General features: G+C 31.0%; 1 protein-coding gene across 1 annotated transcript in view; it reads right to left on the reverse strand.

Moving 5' to 3' along the window:
• Positions 1-22,091: 22,091 nt before the first annotated feature.
• The window catches only part of LOC142330640 (rapamycin-insensitive companion of mTOR-like), a 56,512-nt gene continuing 53,903 nt past the window's right edge, over positions 22,092-24,700 (reverse strand). Inside the window, exons 12-13 of the mRNA XM_075376084.1 lie at positions 23,073-23,295; positions 22,092-22,566 (exon numbers count right to left, since the gene is read on the reverse strand). Coding sequence (XP_075232199.1) covers positions 22,533-22,566; positions 23,073-23,295 — 257 coding nt within the window. The 3' untranslated portion in view covers positions 22,092-22,532. The remainder of the gene's footprint in view (positions 22,567-23,072; positions 23,296-24,700) is intronic.

Consider the following 24,700-nt stretch of genomic DNA (forward strand, 5'->3'; position numbering starts at 1 on the left):
TATAAGAAGAATTTTTATAGCGGTTTTAAGAAAAATGTCGCAAAATAATCAAACTGAACCAAGTCAAATATTTAAAGGAATCATAGAAATTAATGGCGAGACTTACAATACAATTCAAGAGATATATATCAGAGACAACATTATAAAGAGGTTGAAAACTGAAATACTTGAATTAAATCGCATTCAAGAATCGAAAACCAATATTTTAAAAGATTTAAATGAAAAAAATCGTCGGTTCCAAGAAGACATAAAAATACTAAAAACTGAATTATTTGAAGCAAATGAAAAATACATTCTACAGGAAAAGGTCATGAAAACAAATAAAAAAAGAATGGAAGAATTAAGTGAAGATTATGATGAATTGAAGGCTAAACTAGAACATTTCAACGAATTATACAAAAAACAAGAATACACTAATGCATTTCTCAGAAGAGAAAATGAAAATCTGAAACGTGATCTACAGATACAACATTTGGATTCTATTAGAGCAAATAACAAAACGAAGATAGATTATGAAAAACAACTGGCTAGTTTTAAGCAGGAAATGGTCTGTCATGTCCAGACATCATCGAAAACAACAGATAACAGCAAAGAATCGTATTCTGATAGACCTGTTTCATCAGCCCTGAGTAACGACGTGACCATAGAGGTATTCGAAGATAATTCAGTTGAATTAAAGGAAGATAAATGCATTATGAAAACTTCTGAAAATAACAACAAATTTATAAGTTTAATTAATAGTGGCATATGTGACTTATAATACAAAATTCATCGTATTATCTTCAATATATACATCTTGAACTGTTAGAAAACTTCAAAATTGTAATCGTGAGCTACGAAGATTACTACTGGATCTAGTGTTATTTTTATAATTTTATACCATGACAAACACTCAGATTTTTACTTAATTCAACAATTATTTCAAGGACTTCAATAATCTAAATGAAAGTGAAATATTTTTACTAAAATCAAGAAATAATGTCTATTTAAGTTGTTCTATTATAATTTCTTGATGATGAAATAAATTGTTTCGTTTGATATTTAATTAATTGTAATGTCTTTTTTTGCGAATATTAATTTAAGATTCTAATTGCTAGATGATAGTTGTTATTCAACGTCTTCTATGATCACTGTTTATTTACAATGTTACTTGGTCTTACAAATATAAAAAATGAAATACATATACACACCCTAAAAACATTACACTCCTTTTTGGGCAGTCGTGTAAAAAACTGAGATATTACTTGGAAGATAATAATTTTACTTCTTTTTTATTGCAATTGACTGGTACCAAAAGTGACCGAAAAATCCCAAAATCAAAAAAAATTGAATTTTGGACTTTTTCTTAACTGCAGTAAGAAGCCCTCATTGAGAGTTTTTCAACGATATATCATATGTGGTACTTATTTTCATTGGTTCCAGAGTTACATCCAAATGAACTTCTAATTAATGAAGTATTTTGATCTTACAAGGGGAAAAAATTGTAAATGTATTGAATTTACAAGATTTAGTGTTTCTTTTTATCAGTATAATTTCATGTGCTCCAAATCATTTGTAATGTTTTGTGCAATATCTTCTTTATTTGATCTTATCAACATAATTACATGGTTTTTCAGCTTATCACCTATCGCTTGTAGTCATTTCAGTAATTTTTTATAAACTTACTAATTCAGTTTTACCAAATGTATTTACAGATTAGAAATTATTGAAGGTCTAAGAAAAAAATCGTTTAATATTTTATAATTGTGATACACAGTTCTGAATAAATAAACTAGCAAAGCCTAATGGATGAAATATTTTCTTTCTGGGTGCCAACTGCTTAAATTTTTTCAAAGTTTGCTTATTAGTATATAAAAATATATTCTGTGAAGAATATATTTTTGAATCAGATTAGAGTTATTTGTTAATTTCTTTTTTTTATGATAATATATTATAAACTTTTAATACTCCAAACAAAAAAGTAATTCTTTGAGCACTATTCAAACTATGCACAAACTTCAAACATTCAGGTAGTACAAACAAACAACTCAGACTAGTAAACTTATCTACAGTTAATTTGGTAAGTATTAGTGACTATTATGTAAAGTAAGATTCAAATTCAAAACTATTATAGACTAAAACAACAATAATGGTTTTTTCTATTTGCATGTTCTAAAGTGCTTTTGTAAATGAATCACTCAAAATGCAGTATATACATTTTTTTAAACTTTTTTACTAGTTACTATACAACAGAATATTAGTTCTCTTATTAATAGATAATAAGGGTTTCATTCTAAAAAAGCAGTAACTTTCTTATCGACTTTGCAACAGTCAGTAGTCATTTTTGTGAGTAGGATTTGTTTCAAACCGGTTGAAGGTAATGAATGCAACTATATATTTTTCTAATCTGATAAGATATGCTTCTGTTTTTTTTAAGTCTCTTTGTAGAATAATTAGAAATTAATATTTAATTTTATACTAAATTAAAATCCATCAATAAACATCTTCTGAAGACAGAACAGATAAAAGTTGTTTCAGTCGCTGAAGATGTCTCAAAAACTTTTTTGATAAAAAAATTAATTTATTATTAAAATTTATATATTTCAGTAACCAATATGGATTAAAAAATATTCCATGATTTTATTTTTGAAAACAAAATTATCAGCGAGTGTAATTTCCATTTATCACATAGAATATTTTGCAGTGGAGAATTAATCAGTCCATATATTTCTTTATGTAAAATATTTAGTTTTCTTCATACGAATAAATTAAATATAAATCCAAATAATATTTAGAATTATTCAAAAAAAATACTGTATAAAAATGTGTTGTTTTTCCCTCCAATGTACCAAGGAAGAAAAATGTATTTGGTTAGTAATGCTCTTGGTAGTAATGCCTATTAGTCATATTACCTACAAAAAAAGGCTGTCATATGTGTGATCACATATTTCAATGTAAAAGTTTCTGCTCTTTTCATTGGTGGAGTCAAAATTAGATCATTCCATTTGAAAAAAATCATGTTAACCTTGAAATAACAGTCAAGTTATTCCATGTCAAATCCAGTCAAGGTTTTTTTTTTTTTTTCCCCTACTCTCCCCGACCGGATATCCAATTAAGTATACTCAGTCGGGGAGAATGTCCTTTTACTCTCAAAGGAGGCGTCCCCCACCCGCCGGCTATACGTCCGGCACGGCAGGTTGGCCTCCCCGGTCTCGGATCTTTTGTTTTACATTGCCTGCCTCTAATCCCCCGCTTTAGAGTCAAGGTCCGGCTATGCCGCCCCCCAGCGCCTCAGCAGGGAACCGGGACTCGGTCTTTACGCCTTTGGCCTCTAATCGACAGCGCCGACCCCACAAAGAGCCTAGGCTCCCGCAGGGACGACCCCGCCGACCGGGACTTGGTCTTTTATTTTAACCCAAACTCAAACTCCCCTGGAGTTCACCCCCTTCTCAGGTACCCGCACACCAAGGCGTACAGGCCCTCCATGGAGTGACTGTCCACCCTACCTTACTGTTTATACTCCCATTCTTCTGTCTTCATCCTCTTTGGCCCGCAGGACCTCCCCGGCGAACCTGCGGAACCATTCCCAGTTCTCATTGTTGTACCCCAACCAGTTTATGAGATTTTCTGGTGTAAGACCATTAATTACTATTTGACCTCTGTTAACGGCCCATCTTGGACATATGAACAACGTATGTTCGGCATCGTCGTTCTCTGGACAATAGATGCACTGCGGGGTGGCTCTCTTCCCGATCCTATACAGATACTGACCGAAAGAGCCGTGCCCCGTCAGTAATTGTGTCATGTAAAAATTGACATCTCCGAGTCTATTGTTATTCCAGGTTTTAATATTAGGGATTAGGCGTCTGGTCCATTCTCCCACTCTGGACCCTGTCCACTCTTCTTGCCATTCTTGTTCTATAATCCCTTCCATCTCTTCTTTCGACATACCGCTGTGTCTGAGGGTTCTGGCTTTTATCTGAAGGTCTATGGGTAGGACCCCGGTCAGTACGCATAGCGCGTAATACGATACCGTACAGTAACTAGCAGCTACACGCAGCAATGCCAGTCTATGGACACTTCTCAACTTCTTTTTATTTCGCTGTATGTTCATTGCCGCCCCCCATATGGGAGCCGCATACAGTACCGTCGAAGTGATAGCTGCGGTTATCAATCTTCGAATAACCATTTTAGGTGTGCCGTGGTTTTGAAATAATCCTCTTAATCCCTTTACAGCAGGAGTAACTCTCCCACAAATCATATCAATATGCTTGCTGAACCTTAAACTTTTGTCCAGAAGAACCTTTCAACTACTTTTCCCATATTATTTATGAGCGTAATCGGTCTATATGCTGTGTTCTCTTGAGTTTGTCCTGGCTTTGGGAGTAAGACTGTTCTTGCTTCCTTCCAGCATTCAGGGAAGCTTCTATTTTGTAGGCCGTAGCTGGCTACATCGACTATTTCCCAAGGTACGATCCTAGCTATTATCTTAATGATGGCCGCTGGGATGCCATCTGGGGCGGGGCTTTTCTTATTTTTTAATTTATTTATAGCTTCCATGACCTCTTTTTGTGTAAATCTTCCTCCCTGGCATTCTATCACCTCTCTATTATATTGCTCCTCCGTTCTGGGGAATAACTTTCTGATCTGCAACGCAGCCGTTTCTTCATTCAGTGTCGGAGCTTGTCTCCCAAGCCGCTTGGTTACTATTTTGAAAGCCCTTGCCCACGGATCAGCATTCAACTCCTCGCATAGTTCTAACCATTTCCTTCTTTTGGCCTGCTTTATGAGGAAGTTAAGCGTCTTTCTCGCTTGCCTATATTGCTCTGTCGCAATGTTACATCCTATTTCCGAACCAACTCTAGCTCGCAACCTCTGGGCCGTCCTCTTGTGTCTTTGCATAATTCTACGCTGTTCCTCTATCTCCCTGGACCACCAGTAGACCATATTATGTTTAATATTATTTCTCCTCGGTATGTTCGCCATCTCTTCTTTAACTATATTTTGGAATATTTCAGGTGTTATCTGAGTACTATTTCTAATTCTATTTGCCGCATTATTAGCCACTCTATACATCTGTTGATCATACAGTCTGATATTGTTATTTATCTGTCTTATTTCTGGCCGTTGCTCTCTGAAGTTAACAAAGATGGCTCTGTGATCGCTGGCTGTTTCGTCATTAAGAACCATGAAATCAGCTGCATCAGTGCGCATCCTTCCATCAATTATAACTAAATCCAGGACCGATTGGTGCCCTCTTGCTTGGTAGGTGGCTGTTCCGTCATTAATACATGTCATTCCTGTCGCTGCCAGCAATTCCTCCAGGAGTTTTCCTCTAGCGTTCGAGGAGACCGCTCCAGCTAGAACAGTCCTGCAGTTAAAGTCTCCAAGGACTACAATTCTCTTCCGAGCTCGTATAATGACTTGTTGGAGGTCAAGGAGTCTGTTCTTAAGAGATTCCCTGCTGCAGTTAGGGCTGATATATACACCTATTATAATCTTATCGCTTACCTCAACAGCAATGAGTCCGTCACCTCTACCATATAGATCATAATCCACATTTCCAACGATCTTTCTAATTGCCACATCACCATTCCCATCGGTCAGCCACTGTTCTCTGGCCGCCAAATACACATTAGGTTCGGTGGCCACCAGGAAGTCCGCTTCGTATCTAGCTGCTATTTCTATGCTCAAATCACTAGAGAGTCGGCTCCTGTTATTATTAACTAGTATTACTTTAGTCATGACCTTTGTTACAGCACGGGTTCCCGGTCCTATGTGAAGTGGCTCCACAGTCCAGGCATATGGTCGCCTCCTTGCAATCTTTAATTACATGGCCGGGTTTACCACAGTTGAAGCAGAGGTTTGAACGGTCCTGGCCTCTGCACTCTCTTCTGCTGTGACCGACATCCCAACATCGATGACATTTCTCTATATCCATCTGGATGTAGGCCCTGCAACTCACCCACCCTACTCAGCCTTGCTGCAATTAATTTTGTTGCATTCCTTTGACTTGTGACCACCGTGGCATTTTTTGTGTTTCCAAATGCCTCCCTTAGTGATGTGACCTGAAAGTTTTCTCCTTGTCCTAGTACCTTCTCTACCGCTTCCCTGATCTCTCGCTCAGTAGTGTCGCCTAGCATGTCTTTTACATGAACGACTGTTCTGCGGTCTCCTCTTGTTCTTATATCCACCTGGAGATCCTCTGCTCTGTTCTTCAGCAGGGAGGAAAACTCCCCCGCCTTCTGCGCCCCACTAATTCGGACTTCTAGTTGTTGATCCCTTCCCTGTTTAATTGACAGTATTTCGCCGGCCTCCTCAACCTTAACCTTTTCTTTCATGGTTTTCAACAGATCGGCATAAGATTTACCGGGAGCCCTTACTTTTCATTTTAATTCAAACATTTTTACAGAGGTTAATAATTATTAATAAATTAATATATTTAAATTGAGAAAAACGTTAAAAAAAAATATGTATCTGAAGTTGGATTCAACCAATATATGCATGGTTATGGATCTGACACGTTTTCACTTACACCACGTAACTACTTGAACAATGTTAAAAAAAATTAATATATAAAATGCTGATACAGACACTACAAAAAATTTGGTGTCCACCACTATGGAATTGTATAACTGTCCACCTTATTAAAGAATTGGAGGATCGTATCTCACTTTTAAATGAAATAAGTTTAAATGAAGTGCAGCAAAAAATGTGTAATTTAATAGGTGTACAAGGAAGTCATGTGGTGTCCACATTAGATTTTTTTAATGAAGTTTGTGGATTACATATCACAGACTCCTGCAATTATCTGGGAAAACTAACATTATTTAACATTTCCAGAAATGCTTTTTCCCACTGAAGAAGTTTAATCTTGTTTCCTGTAGTATTTTGTCTGCTTTCCGCTCTACATCTTTCTTCATATTATTAAGAAGTTTTTTAACCTTACTTTTTTAACCCAACAGTATAATTTTTCTCCAAATTTCTGGCAGATTCATCTTTTATTTCTACCCATGCGTTTACTTTAACATGTACAATTGCCGGGATAATAAATTTATTGAAAACAACAGCACGATCCTTTAAAAGTTTTGCAAATAAAAGCCATCCACAACTAGTACTTGTATCTGCAGGCAATTCTTCCTCATTCAAAGACATGTCAAATGATTAAATAAAATCCTTTGTCGTAAAAGAATTATAGCTACGACTATAACTAAACATGTTTGTTATGTTCTGAAATCACACATGTATTCCATTAATATTAAGAGTACTTACAAATTAAGTAATCACTTATAAGAGAATACTTATCCACCGCAAACATTTTCCAGTGTTTGCTTTTAAGTATTTACAATCAAGAAATAACTTATGCTTAAGTGTTTTATTCAATAGACCAAAAATATCATGCATCATGGATAACCTGAAATCATGTTTTTAAATAATTTTATTTCACTCTCTTAAAATTATATTATTATTTGACTTATGATGGCTGTCTAAAAATAAATTGAGTAAGTACTGCTGACCATAACAGTTTAACAATCAGAATAGTTGTATCACAAGTTGTGTAATCACTGTTACCATTGAATTAAGATGTACTTTAATGTAAGTTTAGGTTTCTTTTAAAAATATTTTTTTTGGCATAAACTGAAATGTGTATGATCTCATTGTTTCTTAATTTGAGAAAGTGAAATCTGGTAATATTTTTCCACTATTCTTAAAAATACCCAGAAATGCAGCATGCTGAATTTTTTTTGTTCCAATAAATAAAAATAATAGATATTAAACTGTTTTTATAAATGGTTATACTAACCTAAATTAAAAATTTGCTCACTAGCTGTAGCAGAATTTAAAATAAGTGTACTCTTACATCATAAAATATTAAATCAAATCAGATTAAATTAAATTAATTATCAGTATGATATAAAATCAGAATTCAATCTATCATGTTATGATAATCTATTATAACAAATAGATTGATTTAAGGCAGCAGAAGATTATTACATTAAAAAAATGGTTATCAGTTATGAACAATTAACAACAATGATGATAGTGAATACTTAATACTAATAAACAAATTAATACTAACAACTATCATTTGAACAAAAGCAAGCAGTAACAGGAGCATAAAATGGATTTTACACTAGAAAAAGAAGATGTGAGAGAGTAAAGAACAGAAATCAGAAACAATATTAAGCAAAATTTAATTATCCAGTTTTTCAGTCCTGTTGTATGATTTTGATGGCATTATTCCTTTCTATTAAATTAAAAGGGATAATATTAAACTGCTTGGGGGACTGCATAAATTAGCTGTCTACTACCACAATTAATACTAAATGATGAATTCAACATGTAGTTGAGTTCAGGATGCTATATCTGCTGTTATAAACAGTCCCAAACTCACGTTATGCTTAAAATAGTTTTCAATTTTCACTCTTCCAATTACCACGCATCTCCATCCATCAGTTCCCAAACAATTAAAAGTTCAGTTGGATTTTTACACCATGAATTTTAATCTTTTAGATATATAGGAAATATTAGTCTCCCATGTAAGATTTTTATCCATTATTATACAGATATTTTTTATTACACAGATATTTTTTATTACTTACTATTTCAATCTACATTCATCAGTTCCCAGATAATTACGCATACAATTGGTGTGCAATTTTTTTTTTATGTGTAGAACTTATATACTACTGTGGTTTTGTTGTGTTTAAGCTTAAAGAATTTTTTAATTTAATGAGTCGTCATTTTTTTTATTGCACAGAAACTGTTTTAGCTATCTCAAACACGGATTCCCAAGATTCTTGGAAAAATAATTTATTCAAAATTCAACTTATACATATTCACTTATAATAAATAATAAATAAAAGATCAGGGATAACATAGTTCTTTGTAGTAGTCCATGAGGTGTTATGGTGTTTTCACTTGATTCCAAACCCATTGTTAGAGTTTGAGTTCGATCTTCAAGATGGTCTCTGAGAAGATACATTGTTAACTTTCTGATTCTATGCTTTTCTATCTTTGAATAATTTCTCAAAGGGAAAAATGTTACAATGCTTTTTCCAATTCGAGTAAAGTTGCTAATGTTTATCATCTTTGTTTTCTGTTTTTGTCTAATAAAATTCATCTTTGTTTAAGGCACAACAGTCTTTGAAAATAAAACAAAATTCTTTAAAAATAAAATAAAAGTGTCTAATGTAATTTTTTATTTAGAAAACCGAACTGGTTACTTTTTGTGATATGGTAATGTAAAAATGTAATTAGTTGATTTTTCCATGAATTTAGTGTGAATGGTGTATAATTTTCATGAATTGGGCTACCAGTTTGAAAAATTGGTTTTATATTCACTATTTTTAATCTATACAATAAGCTACCTGTCATCTAAGTGCTTTTCAAAAAGCATCTATTTATTACAGAAAAAATGGAAACCTATTTGTTTATCCATCCAATCCCAGATTACCGTTATTTTTTAAACTTAGAATAATTCCTTTCACATCAGAGAAACAGACAGAATTAAAGAATAAGAGATCTTTTACCATCAGACATGAGTTACTTATTGCCAACACCATGCTCTAAATCCTAATAAAGATCTGTTGAGAAAGGTTTTTGCCTGTGTTTAGAAAAAATATGTATTAGTGTTAATTTTAATATTATTTGTTTCTTTATCATTATAATTTTGTGTACGTAGTACTCCACTTACCACTCTTATTTTCCAATTCATCAGTTTTACTCTTATAATTGCTTCTTTGTTTTACTGATAGTTGCATTTATTAAATGTCTGTAATCTTTATATTCATTTTTAAATTTTGTAGTAAAGGGCTTGTTTTTAGTTTATTAAACATTTTGTATCTAAATATAAATAATTGAGTTTATAATAAAATTTTGTCATTTTGGATTTTAGGTATCTTTTTTTATGGGGCAGCTTGAGTAGCTCTTTCAAAAGTTCAGTATAATTTGATAATTTGGAGACTAAGATGTCAGTAAATAAACCACAAAATCATCTTTACAACTAGACAGTTACCAATTTTCTTGAGTTCAGAACTACTGTAATGAATTTATATAATTTTTTTTTTAAGTACATTTTGTCTTGTGATTATTTTCATATCCCCATGTTAAAATTGAATTAGTTTTAAGATATTTCCCATTTTATAATTAAATTTTTTTCCTAAATATTTTTAAAAAAATAGTGAACCACAAATTTCCATTTTTTCAATAACCCTCATGTAACTATTTACACGTGATTGTTGCCCATTTTTGCTCATAACAATACATATATTCATAAATTAAAGGATTGCTTGCTATATTATCAATGTTAACATCACCAGCAGGAGTAAACTCTTATTCCTTGGTAACTTTTCTGAAGTATCAAATAAAATATCAAGAAATGTATTTATATAAGGTGATTTATAAATCGCTGTGATTTGTAATGATTCACTATTATCAAACTTCATTTTAATGCTTAATGAGTAAACATCCCAACAATTCATATGAATAATATCAAAATTTAGATTATCCATGATAAAAATAAACAAATTATTAAGTTTGCAGCATTTTTTTATTAGTTTGTAGCAATCTAAACTAAAATTAATAGGTATGCATAAGTTACCAAAATTTTATTTAAGCAACGCATAAATTCATTAATGTTTTTGTAATGCAAGCAATATTCATATGTAAAAAATTAAAAAAAAAATTAATCTTGTGTTTATCTGAATTTGTAGATTACAACCAAATCAATTATTGATTTCACCTGTTAGGCAAATATCTTCATTCACACTGATTATTAATTCCAGTCATCAAAACTTTTTATAGAATAACATGCTAAATATCATTAAGGTTCAAAAATATATTAACTGATGGCAAATCAACTTCTTGTTTACTGATTACTTCCTGTAATTAGGTTTACTGGTGCTTCCCAAGTATTTCCAAATCATCTTAAGTGTGATTGCATTGTCTTTCTTCCTAACATAAAGTTTCCATTTCAAACCCAGGCATATTTATAACTGTTAATTTTAATAAGCAATTTGGTTTTATAGAGAATTAAATAATATTACTAAAGGTTTTAATTACACTGGTCTGTCGGGTAAATTTCTGTTAATTTCTAATGTAATTAATTAAAAAATAAAGTAATCAATGCAGTTTTGTTTTCTCTAGCCAGAAGCCTAATATGTACTTTTTTAACTTCAGTTTCATAATTTTCAGTGTTTTTACAATTTCCTTTATAATTTCAAGGACACTTTGACCCTCATTATAGCAATTTATTTGTTTTCCTATTTTGTAAACCTTCACTTGCAATAATTCGTTTTCCCCTTTCATCTTTTTATATTCAGTTTTATGAGATTCTATAACATTTGAAAAATCATTGATTTTTTCTGAAAAAAAACTAATAATAACACTTTACTATATTAATAATAACAATATTAATTTTATCAATCTTCTTTAAACTTTTATTGTTTGTTGGCTCACATTGATTTATTTCTATTTTTACACCTTTATCTTTTCAGATTTTTACTTGAAATTTTTTTTATTTGCTTCAATGATTAAAAAATTAATTAACAAAAGTAATAAAATTAAAAAATCTTATTGAAATCATTATAAGATTAATTGTATTTATAAACACAGTAATAATAACAGTAAATATAGAGCAGAAACAGCTGGGGATAACTGTATGCTGTTCACCATATACACACTCTGAATTAAATTAATGTAACCATTGTTCATTGAGTCTTAGCTTAATGTTTTTTGTTATATTATACGTAACTACCTCTTTAAAAAAAAACCGTAAGGATAATATTGATTACAAACATCAATGGATGAAATTTTCATTATATACTTAGTATATTCATCTGTGGAACTTGTTTTTTGGAAAGTGGAATCCAGTCTCATCACATACATTGCTGTATCAAAATTTTTCATTAAACCTTGCTTAATGTATAGTGATGGAAGGTAACCTTTTTCAGGTTTTACTAGTATTGGACTATTACATTCTTTCTGTCAGTATTTCTCCTTGTTATTTATCCTAAACATTTATCAGTAATATTATTTATCCTTATTCTTATCAGTCAATATTTCTCTTTTTTGCCATTCTTTTTTAACATAATAATTCTTCCTAACTCTGCTGTCCTGGTCACGCAAGAATCAACAAAATTTAGTAAAATCCCAAGTTATAATCAAGTAACAGTGCTATCACTTTCAGGTCTCTAAGATATGCCAGAAATATTTATAATTCTGAATCATATTCAACACATTTCATATGACTCCATACCAGCTGCATGAACTAAAGTAATTGTTGGATATTATTTCCAACATGAAGAAGGACTACTTTCAAACTATGTTTTGAGGGGTTTATAAAACGATTCCATTTATCAGGATGGTGCATAAGCCCAAGATTCTATACTATTACAGTAATAAGTCCATGTAATAGAAGAAAAAATTTTCAAATTCATACTGCCTCTCATGGAAAGCACTTATTTTAATATTGTGTTGTAAAAGATTACATCTTTTTAGTCATGATATGAGAATTTCTACTTGATTCTTAGATAAATTTACATTACAATTGAGATCATTCTAATCAAATTTCTCTTAACTTAGTGGCCAATAAATATTTCATTAAGTTTCAATCCTGATTATAATATTAAATTTCCCAATTTGATTGATATAACACATTTAATATTACTACTGCATTGTAATATCAAATTATTGACCTAAGAAATCTTTAACCCATCAAAGTCAATTTCAATTTTCATTTTTTTTAACCTGTTATTTTTCTACCTTTCCCTTTAAACTAAAGTACATTTTTTCTTTTCAAATGTTTTTGTTTATTGTTTACCAACTTTTTATTAGTCGTCTGATCACTCAATCAAAAATAAGTTAAAGTTTCAAATAACTTCAAAGACTTGAAGTCTTTGAACCACCTCTGTATACCACTGCTAAGGTAACTGATTATTTTATAGGTTAGTATGACAAAATTCAGTTTAACTTTTTATAAAACTTTATGCAGTAATTTTCCTTCTAAATACCTGAAAATATGCTTCCAGAAGGTCTATTAAGAACTTGAATACAGTTTTTCATCAGTGATGAAAAATGACATTAAATGTGATAGGATAATCAATTTAGAATGTATTCAAATATTATATTTAATCTGAGTTATGTTTGTTCAATTTAGTTTGGAATTTTATTATGTTCAAGTATGATAGATGTATGATATGATTTTTAAAAGTGTGTATGAAAATGTTCCCATCAATGTTATGTATAGTACATTATTTTTAAAATTCTCTTTACACTTCTTATGTATTTATAAATTTTATGTTTAATGGGTTCATATTTTTTCTTTTTTTCAGTTAGTGGGATTTTAACAATTTTCCTGGCGAAGACAGGGCACCAAGAACTTGAGTAAATAATTCTATGTTTAACATTTTGTTTAGTTTGTTTTATGTAGTCACATGCTAGTGAATAATGTGCGTATTTATAAATGTTTATTATTATTAAATTTATTATTTTAAAGTAAAACCTTAAGTGGAAAATGAAAGCCCAAAAACGTTTTGTCTAATACCTCTTTCCAATTAAACAGTTAATCAGAAAAATTAAAATTTTACATTCTACTTGGAGAAAGTTTTCTCCCAGACAATACAATAGATTAGTAAGGTTTAAATTGCTTTACATTAATTCTGTAAATTGTTTTTACAAGTAATAATGCAGACATCAGTTAAAGTATACACATTTTAAACATACTTGCTTTAATATAATTTTTTTGTCATTTCTGTTTTCCTGATTCTGTCGTTTTGAAAACCCTTGATAAATAATCATTTAGGTTTTTAATTTCCTTATTTTTTTCTGCAAATTTCTTTTATACATTAAAGTTGATTCCATTTTTGAATTGATGTAAACAAATGTTCTACTCTGTTATTGGTGGGTTGTACCCTTGACTTCACCAAAAATATTTAGTGTGACACATACCATTAACTGAGAAAATTTACTCCTTACCATAACTAACATCATTTCTTTTCTGCTATCAAAAAGTTTAATTAAAGTAAAAATCAACTATACCATATCTGTAGTTCTATCTACCTGTAGTTATAAGGATGTTATTTTTTTCTTTTTTAATAAAGAATATTTTTAATATTGTTGTCAAGTCATATAACAGAAATTTTAGTTCTTTAAATGATCATCCTAGAAACTTTTAATAGCACTTATATTTTACTATTATTTAAAAATAGATTTAAAAATCTATTATTTAAAAAAAAGATGTTAAAATTTTCATAGCTTTTGTTTAATTAAATATTGTGATTTTTCCTGAATAATAAATTAAAATATAAAAAATTTTGTACTTCTGATTATTTTAATACGAATTATACCCATTTTATGTTTATTATTAAATTTAAAAATAATATTAATAAAATCTTTTCTCGAGGATATTATTATTATTTTTTTGGTTATATGAGCATCAACTGCTACAGTCATTAGCCCTCATCACACTCTTTAAAATAGGGATTAAATCACAATCAGGTTTGTCATATGTAAGGGTGGAAAGGGCCCTTACATTTTATTTAAAAACACCAAACTAAACAAGACAGAAAATTTAGACACAAACACTGAACATACTTACAGGATGCAAAGGACCCCGATATTAAAATTTAAAAAGTAAATAAAACATAAATATATGTGAAAAACAACGGCTTCACAATACCAACATTCCCTTTTTTCTCCCTTAATTTTATTTAAGCACCCCTGGAGCAACCAAAACTGCCATTAAGCAGCACATCAATTGACCCAAGATCCATGGGAGTTGACTGACTACCTCTCTGTAAATTATCCTGTAGGACTTAACCCATCGGGTTCCCCCTGTGTCAGCAGAAATTAAAATAAAAAAATTATTAAAAATATTAATTAATTTAACTTATTTCTGGTACTGTTTAAAGGTATTCATAGAATTTCTGTTGTGAAATGAATTTTATTTTGCACTTGGGAGTGATGTTAAGACATTCTGAAGAATTGCCAATTGTAAACAGGTGTGTATTTAAAACGGTAGGCTTATACATTACAGATTCTAGGTGTAAAAGTGAACAGGAAGTTTCTTAAGGAAAAATGTTAATTTCCCTTCGATTTTCCTTCTCTCCGTCATTTTGTATTTATTAATAAATTTATATATGAAAATCGGATTGAGAAGTGAACAATAACTTCAGAGGATGAATGAGGATGATACACACACATTTTTAACAACATTCTAATAAATAAAATATTTCATTTTATTAATTATTTATTTATATTATTTTAGTATTTCACTATATTAATGTTAACGGTGACCGTGTAAATTTTTATCATATTATGTGTTCTTAAGAAAATGCTAAGCATTTTTTTTAGAACAAAATGACACCTTAGTTTTGAAAATCGATTGACAAATAACCAACTTATGACAGAAAATGTATCACTATTTTCTGCCAGATTTCATCTCCTTCTCTATTAAGTCGGGTTCTTTATTTATTATGTGTGCTATTTATTAATTTAATTATTTTAATTTATATTAGTAGCTTCTCCCGGTGTGCCTATGGCATGCCCTCTGAAACTAGGGTGGGTTCCCTTGGCAGGCGATGTCTTGGAATGAGACTATTAGGTGTTCAAAACTGTACATATTGTGTGAAAAATATTTTTTGAATGATGAAAATTGAAAGCAAAAATATATCAGGAAATCTTCCCGATTAAATCTGGTTTAGATTGGTCCTTAGTGAAGGTAGTTACTTTTATTTTGATTTGAATACTAGATGGTGCTGGTATTCTATGGCGGTTCAGTTTCAATTAACCACACATCTCAGGAACGGTCGACCTGAGACTGTACAAGAATATACATCATTCATACATATCATCCTCATTCATCCTCTGAAGTTATTACTTAAGGTATTCCTTAAGGTGGTTCCAGAGACTAAACAGAAAAAGTGAGGGATAGGCGTCGGAATTTGAATTTTTTTTTTGAAGGGGGCTCAGAGAAAAAAAATCATAAAGGATAAGTTACGAAATGATATTATATAGTATAATTTAAATTTATTAATGAACATACAAACAAAAAACCTTGAAATTCTTTTATCGTATTTAATAAACTCTTCTTTTCAATAAAAAATTCACTGTTCCACTTATCGGTCTAGACCATCCAAAATTTCTTTAAAAACAACATTTTCACTCGTTTATTTCTACGCTCAGAAGACAATTTCACTTTCATTCCACTCCATGCTTTTTACTCTTGATAACGCAACAAACAACTGTCCATGCCCAAAAATTCCTCCTCTCAAATCAATACCGACCAATTCAAAACTTTTTTCATACAAAAAGCTAATCGCAGAGGAAACTGAAGTCTCTTCAATGAAAACCCTTTTGTACTCTCATCGATCAAAGTTATTCTTGGAATATACATTGTTTCTCCTTGCTTACCTCCAGTCGAAATTTTTCACTTTAAAACATTATTCTCCATTCTTCTAACAGTAAATCTCATTCCATCGCATAAACCATCTTTATGCTCAAATTTCTTAAACACATGACCGTCGAATTCTTCTTTAACTGCAAAACATAATTTAAACATATGTCTCTGCCACTGTCTCTCACACTCTCTCTCTCTCTCTGCGCCTCTCACTTTCTCTCTGTCTGTCTCACACTCTTACTTTGTCTCTGTCGCTCTCTCTCTCTCTCTCTCTATATGTGCCTCTCACATTCTCTCTGTCTGTCTTACATTCTTACTCTCTCTCTCTCTGTCTCTCTTTCTTTCTCTCTCTTTCGCACTCGATGTCTCTCTCTCTTGTTCTCCCTCCTTCTGTCTCTCTCACTGTATCACTCTCTCTCTGTGTCTTTCTCCCTGTCTCTCTCTGTGTTTTTCTCTCTCTCTCTCTCTCTGTGTTTTTCTCTATCCCTCTTTGTCTCTTTCTCTTTGACTGACACTTTCTATCTGTCTCTCTCTCTCTTTCTCTCTGTCTGTCACTTTCTCTCTCTCTCTCTCTCCCTGTCTACCTCTCTGTGTGTCTGTCGCTGTCGTTGTCTCTCTCTTTCCCTCTCGCTCTCTCTCTCTCTCTCTCCCTCTGTCACTCTCTCGCTGTCTCTCTTTCTCTCTCTCTCTCTCTGTATCTGTGTCTCTCTCTCTCTGTTTGTCTCTTTCTCTGTGTCTCTCTCTCACTCTCTTTCTCTGTCTATCTCTCTCTCTGTCTCTGTCTCTCTCTCTCTCTCTATCTCTGTCTCTGTCTCTCTCTCACTCTCTGGCTCTCTTTGTCTCTCTCTCTCTTTGTGTCTATCTGTCGCTGTCTCTGTCTCTCTCTCTCTCTCTCTCTCTCTCTGTCTCTGTCTTATTCTGCAGTATTGAAAGTTTATTTTCATAAAAATTTTGCCTCATTTAATGTGTTGTAAAACTGTAAAGATGAAAAATCTTACAGTTTTTAAAGTTAACCAAATTAATGAAATATTAAAATACAGCTCAATGAAACATAACAAAGATCAAAATTATAACTCAGTGACTTACGTTACTTAGGTTCAACTTATAGGGTTCATGTTGTCAATAGGTACAGCTGGTGATTAGGTAACAATTAGGAGGATCACTGCATTAAATACAAAATATCTGAGAATAAAAATCATATAAAAAGTCACTAATTATGCCAGTGATTTAAGAGATGGATTAACCACCCCAAGCTTTCATGTTACTTTTTTACGGATTTCAATACTAGATTGTGGATACCAGTGTTTTCAATTAACCACACATCTTAGGAATGGTTGATCTGACACTTCATTTACATTCATACATATTATCCTCATTCATCCTCTGATGAGGATGGTGGTGGTTCCAGAGGCTAAACAGAAAAGAAAGCTTCCATGTAGAGCAGCTCAAAAATGTTTAATGTAAACTTTAGATTACAACAACCTTAATCAAAATAGCAGCCATCTGATATTTTTCAGCTAGTTTCAAAGGTAGCCCCCACAGTAGATTCAAATAAACTCGCATTGAAAGCTAGATCGCTTTGAGGTGAAGCATTTGCTGAATTTTATTTTTTTTATTATTTCACTGTCACTGTTTAAGAGTTACTTTTGTACATAACTGAAAAAACATTAAATGACCACCATTTTAGTTAGAGTTACCTATTAGAATAATGTATCACAACTCTAGACTTTCCTTTAAACATTTTTGAGTTGGCCTTGAAGAGGGGACCTTGGGATGCAGTAGGTTTTTAACCAAAAAATAGATTTTTTGAGGTAAACCATTTGCTGAATCTCATTTTAAGAGTTGAAATTTATTTCAGTGTTACTATACTTCATGAATACTGTGTATATAAAGTCTCCTTAATTCAGTAGCATGAAAAACATGGTTTGCTTAGTGTAATTTTTTATCTTATAATCAAATCAGAATAATATATATTTACACTAAAATATAGACAACATATTATAGTTTAATAAAATATTAAACTGAAGATGATGCATACAGAAGAAAATAGGATTGAAATGTCTTTTTATTTTTTATTGAATCAAATGTAGATTTAAAATAACTTATGTTTTGAATGTTATAATTATAAATAAAGATGTAGGTTATGTACTTGAAATAATCGGCTGAGTTTTCTGTCTTGTTTAATTGTAACTGTGTTATTTGAGGATAATAAAGATTTATGTTACTTTTTGACTGGCTTACTCTTCTAACTTTAATTATATTCGGTGATTAACATGTTTGATATGATATACATATTAAATAAATTATTTAATATATTCAGGAAATACATTCAAATAAATCAGACATAAAGAAATTTTTTTTGAAATATCACGACTCCACCACCACCTAGGAGGTCCATGTTTTGCAAAAATATGTCGTTTCACGTAGCAAAGAAATATTCTGAATATGAGCCAAATTTGACCATAAATAAATTTTTTTTTTAATACCACGATCCCACGACATCGCAAAAATATCTCGTTTCATGTAAGAAATATATATTCTAAATATGATCCAAATCGGACCATAAATAATTTTTTTTGAAATATCACGACTCAACCACAACCTAGGAGGTCCATTTTAGCAAAAATATCTCGTTTCATGTAACTAATATATATTCTGAATATGAACCAAATAGGACCAAAAATAAATTTTTTTTAGGATATCATGTACCCTACCACCATCTAGGAAATCCACGTTTTGCAAAAATATCTGATTTCACATAAATCATATCTGTTGGACTGACATAGGCGCCGCCTATGTCAGTCCCAACTGTGAATTTCATGAGTTTGAGGCATTTGTGGGTAGACTCAACGATGTCATTGCCAAAACGCCCAGGAAGATCATCCTGATGGGTTACTTGAATTGTAAGGCTGTTGTCGCCAGTAGTCCTTACAAAAACTGCACGGCAAGGTTCTTTCAGACCCCATGACAGTGAATTGTCTTTACTGCTTAAATGACCACACACCTACCTGTGTGGCGAGGGGACATATCTCAATTCTGGATTTAACCATAATGGACAGATGATGGGAGCGCTCCAAGTGTAACTGGACAGTCTTGCAGGACAAAACGGCAAGTAATCACTTGCCCACACTGTTAGAAATCGAAGACCCATTGTTTTGTGTGATAGCCATTCAGAAACCTTTAAGACTGACATGAAGGCAAGTTGCAACTGTCGTTGAAAATGTTGCCAGACAGAGCAGAGATGGTAGAAATTTGATGCTTTTACTCAGTATATTTGTGGACCGTGCAAATAGTGCATATGCAAAGTGATCTTCAGAGTTTATGATGCCAAAAATAGCGGTTAAGGGTTGGAGGAGGAGATGCATATGAAGAGGCTGCGCAAAAAGATATGTAGCTTCATGACACTTACTAAATTATGAAATCAAGCAGTCTAAAAAAATAAATGGAGAAAATTCTGCAGAGAGCTCAATTCAGATCCATGAGGGCGAGCCTATCAAATCGCTATGAAGCGATTTAGTAGGCGGCTCCCCATCCTCATGGAGGAGAGACTCCCACTGATTAGATTGTTTTCTTGCAAAGATAACGGTGCTACTGAATACATCAAATGTGACAGAAAGCGCTTCACACAAGATGAGGTGACGGCAGCCATCTTCAAACTGAAGGACAAAAAAAGTCCCAGGAGTGACATAGTTGGGCCTTGTTACTCCATCCTGGAGATTAGAGGCAGGCAAAATAAAGATCAAAGATCTGAACAGGGGTGCCAGATTTACTGCCAGTTGGCAGGTTGGCTGCCTTAGAGTAAAAGGACAAAATAAAAAAGAACAAATATATATACCCTGGGCTCAGCTTTACTTAATTGTATGTCTGGCCCAGGGGAGTAGGGTGAAAAAAAATGTAAATAAGTGAAGTTTGTATATATTAGAAGAGTTGCATACAGTGTACAGTAGCATGTGAATGAGATGTATTTTGTATGAATTAAGGTGTGTGGATGCACATGATATTGAGGTAATGTTTTAATGGCAATTCCAACACCACATCACATGAGGGAGTGGTTTCTAGTGGGTACCACTGCAGTAGACGTTGAACCCCACACACCCAGTATGTATGGGCTGCTGGGCATTTGGGTTAGGCAAATTTCCCAATTCCAACAGGAAAAAAGTGTGGGATGAATTCAATTAGTGTGGATGTATTCAGAGTATGTTGAGCACCCATGACTTTCTATGTAGAAATTCATTGAAAAATTAAATACGCCATTTGTGATAAACCAATTTCATGATTACTGAACTAAGTGAAAAAACCATTATTCTCAAAATACACAAAAATACATGTTTATTATTTATGTTACTGAAAAGAAATTATATTTATAAATAAGATATTAATTTAAAAAAATGAAGAATATAATTCTGTAATATATATTCAATGCTTTATACAGACTAAGATGTAGATCAGATAATCAGGATTGTACAACAATAAAAAAAGTCAGTTAAATCATTATCATTTATTGACACTAAAATTATATATACAAAACATTAAATTCATGACCAGCTCCATTACTTATATAATAAAATATAATAAATAATTTGTTAAATTAAAATAATTAATTATGGTAATTAATAATTAATTCAATGAACCATAATTAATTTTAAATAATATAATCACTGAAGGAACAATTAACTTCATTAATTATGAATTGCACACTATCTAAATTTTAGGGCACAATTAATTTGTGAACAGTACAGTACATAAGCGTGCATTAAAATATACAATTCATTTTATATTATATAATATCACCACTAATTAACAATAACAATTAAACAATAACATTAACAATAACAATTAAAAAATAGTTTATTACTTTAATTTTTTCTGATAAACTTTAAAAAAGCATCTGCTACTAAAATGCAATAATTTCTGCTCTTCTTATTTCATCTGCATGTACTTCTTTTATAATTTATTTAAAACAAAATTTTTGTATATTATCAATACAATTAAATATCTTTATGATTAAAATATATTATTTATTTATAGATAATAATATTTATTTATATATATATATATATATGTATATAATTTATTCTACGCATCATGTAACGAATAGACATTAAATAGTGATATTTAAAGTTTTCTGACATACATTTTTTACTACCTTATTAACATAATATAAAAGAAAAATTACAACTTTTAAAATTAAGATTATTTACTTCTTAACAACCGACAAATGACAGTTAATCTACATTAATCACATTAATAGACGACACATTTCATTACCAACATGTTATTCTCTCAAATTAAAAAAATCAAAATAAATTATTTTTTTATAAAATACATCTAAAATACCATCAACTTTTTAAAAACAATAGTAAGATCTCTCTCAACTATTCATCTGGAAGTTGTGGGTTTGAATCCTAGTTAGACTTAGCATATTTGCAAAACAGAATATTTCACCCTCATATTGTAACTATAGGATATAAGTTCTTTTTTTTTTTATACATAAATATAAAAGTAGTTTCTTTGTAACACATTAATTTAACTGTATTCCAGTAATAAATTGTCAACCAATTGTTAATAAACATACCTACTTTTTGAAACAAGATTCAACAACTGGCAAGAATCTAGATTAAATTCTAGAATTCTAATTTAAGAATCTAAATTTAAGAATTTAAATTCTATTTAATTCTCTCTATATGAAGTATAGACTTTCAAAAAATGTCTAAAAAATATTTAAACTGAAGGGAGAGAGTAAAATAAAAAAAAAACATAATTCCAGTTTTGTTGGTATTTATATATACATTGTAGGTAACAAATGTGTTTTAATAAAGTTTTTTCTAAAACGCTTTTGAACATACCCCATCCCCTTAAAATAATTTTGGAAAAAAATTAATACGATCGATGCCCCACATACAGAAATATTTATGTCAAATTTGAAAAAAACTGGTTTGGCTAATCCTAAGATATAAAGCCAACAGGAGTGCATACATAATGTATGCACATACATACATATAAATATAAATACGGATTTTAGTGTATATGAACTAGTTGGACACTAAAATGTTTAGATCTGCAAAAAAAATCCCATTTCTGATATGATCACCATATTTTTCCCTTTAATATAGCAATTCTGGCTACATTCGCTGGGAAAGTCCAAAGGTTTAAATTATAATAAATTTTTGGTTACTTTTAAGAACACACTGCAACAGAAAATTGAATTAAAAATTAGGAAGTCATTTTTTTTATATATTTGAAGTTCTAAATCAAATATTAACAGATTATAAATATTGAGATCAAAAGGACAATCAAAAGATTATAATAAAAAATCTACAGAAAATCCAGAAACAAGCAGCACTATAATTTATTAGTCCCTAGTTGTATGCAGCAAAAAAATCCCTAACTTGCTGGCCCTTCATTAGTCAATGAAAACAGAAATACATGCACAAAACCAGTGCAGCGGTAGAAAAACAGAATGGTACCTACATCACTTACATACAAATGCGACTGAAAAACCGGATTTAACTAACTTATTAAGATGCGGTGAAAATAATGAAAAGTATAAAAAAAAAGAATTTAAGTACTTTAATGCTATCTTTTAGTCATAATAAAAAAAAAAATTTAAACAATTAAGTACTGGTAATAATAATTGTGAATATCTATTTCACCTAAATACAATAAAATTAACATATTAAAACGATTCATTTACCTGATATCATTTATATCAATAGCACTTGATGCATCATAATAATATTGCGATTGTTGAGGTGTTAAATTAATATCATTTATAGTCAATACCGTATCAGCTTTACTCTCGCTAACACTTCGATTGTGGTGATACCTCATTGAACTACCCGTTCCACTACCACTACCTATGTAATGCGGTAAAGTTGCTGATTTACCAGTAATTGTCGGCATCATTCCTGATGAACCTAATAACAAGTCATGAAAAATAATTCATCACATATTTTACATAAAGAAATCAATTATATAAACTAATGTAAATCAGAAATAATAATAAATAACAATGTAACTTAAAACTTCATCCCCATTTAATAGATATTTGTAACATTACAAACATTTTTGTAAAGGATTTTCCCACTTTACACAAAATTTCATATTCATTAATTTATCGTAAACATCACTCATTTTAAATGCAATAAAAATTGTACAGCCCACCTTGATTGTTGATGCAAACGGTCAATGACTTCCTTTTACTGGCAGTAAAATACAAAAATATGTTCTTTCATTTTGATAAACTTTTTGAAAAATTCTTATATTTTGGTCTGTCATCTCCCTATCATTTCTACAAACTTGGCATAAAGTGCAGTTCTGCTAGCAGGCTTCCTTCACAACCTTGTAGCATAGACTTCTGCTGAAGTCATCAATGAATTTTTTTGCAACTTGCATAGATATGCATATCACTTAGGATTCACCTTCAACTTTATCCAGTTTTTGAGTAATTTTTTTGATTTTTTTTGTCATCACTCCTACAACTTGAAGGAATACTGTGCAGACCGGTACACACAAAACTTTTCTCCTAGTGTTTAAGAAGTTACTTCTATTCCTCTATTCCTAAAGCATTTAAACCATGTTTAATGACATAAATCATGAATAAATTGTGTTAATTTATAACTAAGATAAAGAAACATAAAATCTAATGAGATTTATAAGCAGCATTAAACCAGAATAATTTTACATGAATTATAACATCGGTTTTTAAAGAACTGCTCCAAATAACCAGTGGTTCTACTAACCGATGTTCATTGTATTTTCTCCATTTCCTATTTCTAGTACTTCAGAGGGTTTTTGTTGTCAAAACATAAAGGCCTTCAATTTTTACACAGTTACTTTCTTTAAATGGAATACTTATTCTACAGTACATATTATGTACTGCATTTGCTAGCTACCCATTCACATTCTTTTCATTGTATATAAATAAGAAATAGATTTAGTAAACCCAAGTATTCAATATGTAATAGATTCAGAAAGTAATGAGATAAGGGTACAGTTTGATCCTGTTGTTTTTCAACTTGTGCATAGGAATAATTGTGCAATATAAGAACTACCAGGGTTCAAATTGGAATAACCACAAAAAAAAGAAATGTATAGATTTGATGATGAAATTGTACTTTTGGCACAAAAACAAAATAAGAATTAGAAGAAATACTGAATGGTATGTATTTATTATTGAGAAAGAAATCCAATCTTGAAATAAATTAAAGTAAAAAAAAAAAACATGATGAAATGTACCAGAAATGAGGATAATAAGGAATTAAGTATTAAAACTGGTGAAAACAACATACCAAAAATTTCAACTTTTTTTTTTTACGTAGG

This window comes from Lycorma delicatula, chromosome 9 (genome assembly GCF_047948215.1).
Source record: "Lycorma delicatula isolate Av1 chromosome 9, ASM4794821v1, whole genome shotgun sequence".
In the NCBI taxonomy this organism is placed as follows: domain Eukaryota; kingdom Metazoa; phylum Arthropoda; class Insecta; order Hemiptera; family Fulgoridae; genus Lycorma; species Lycorma delicatula.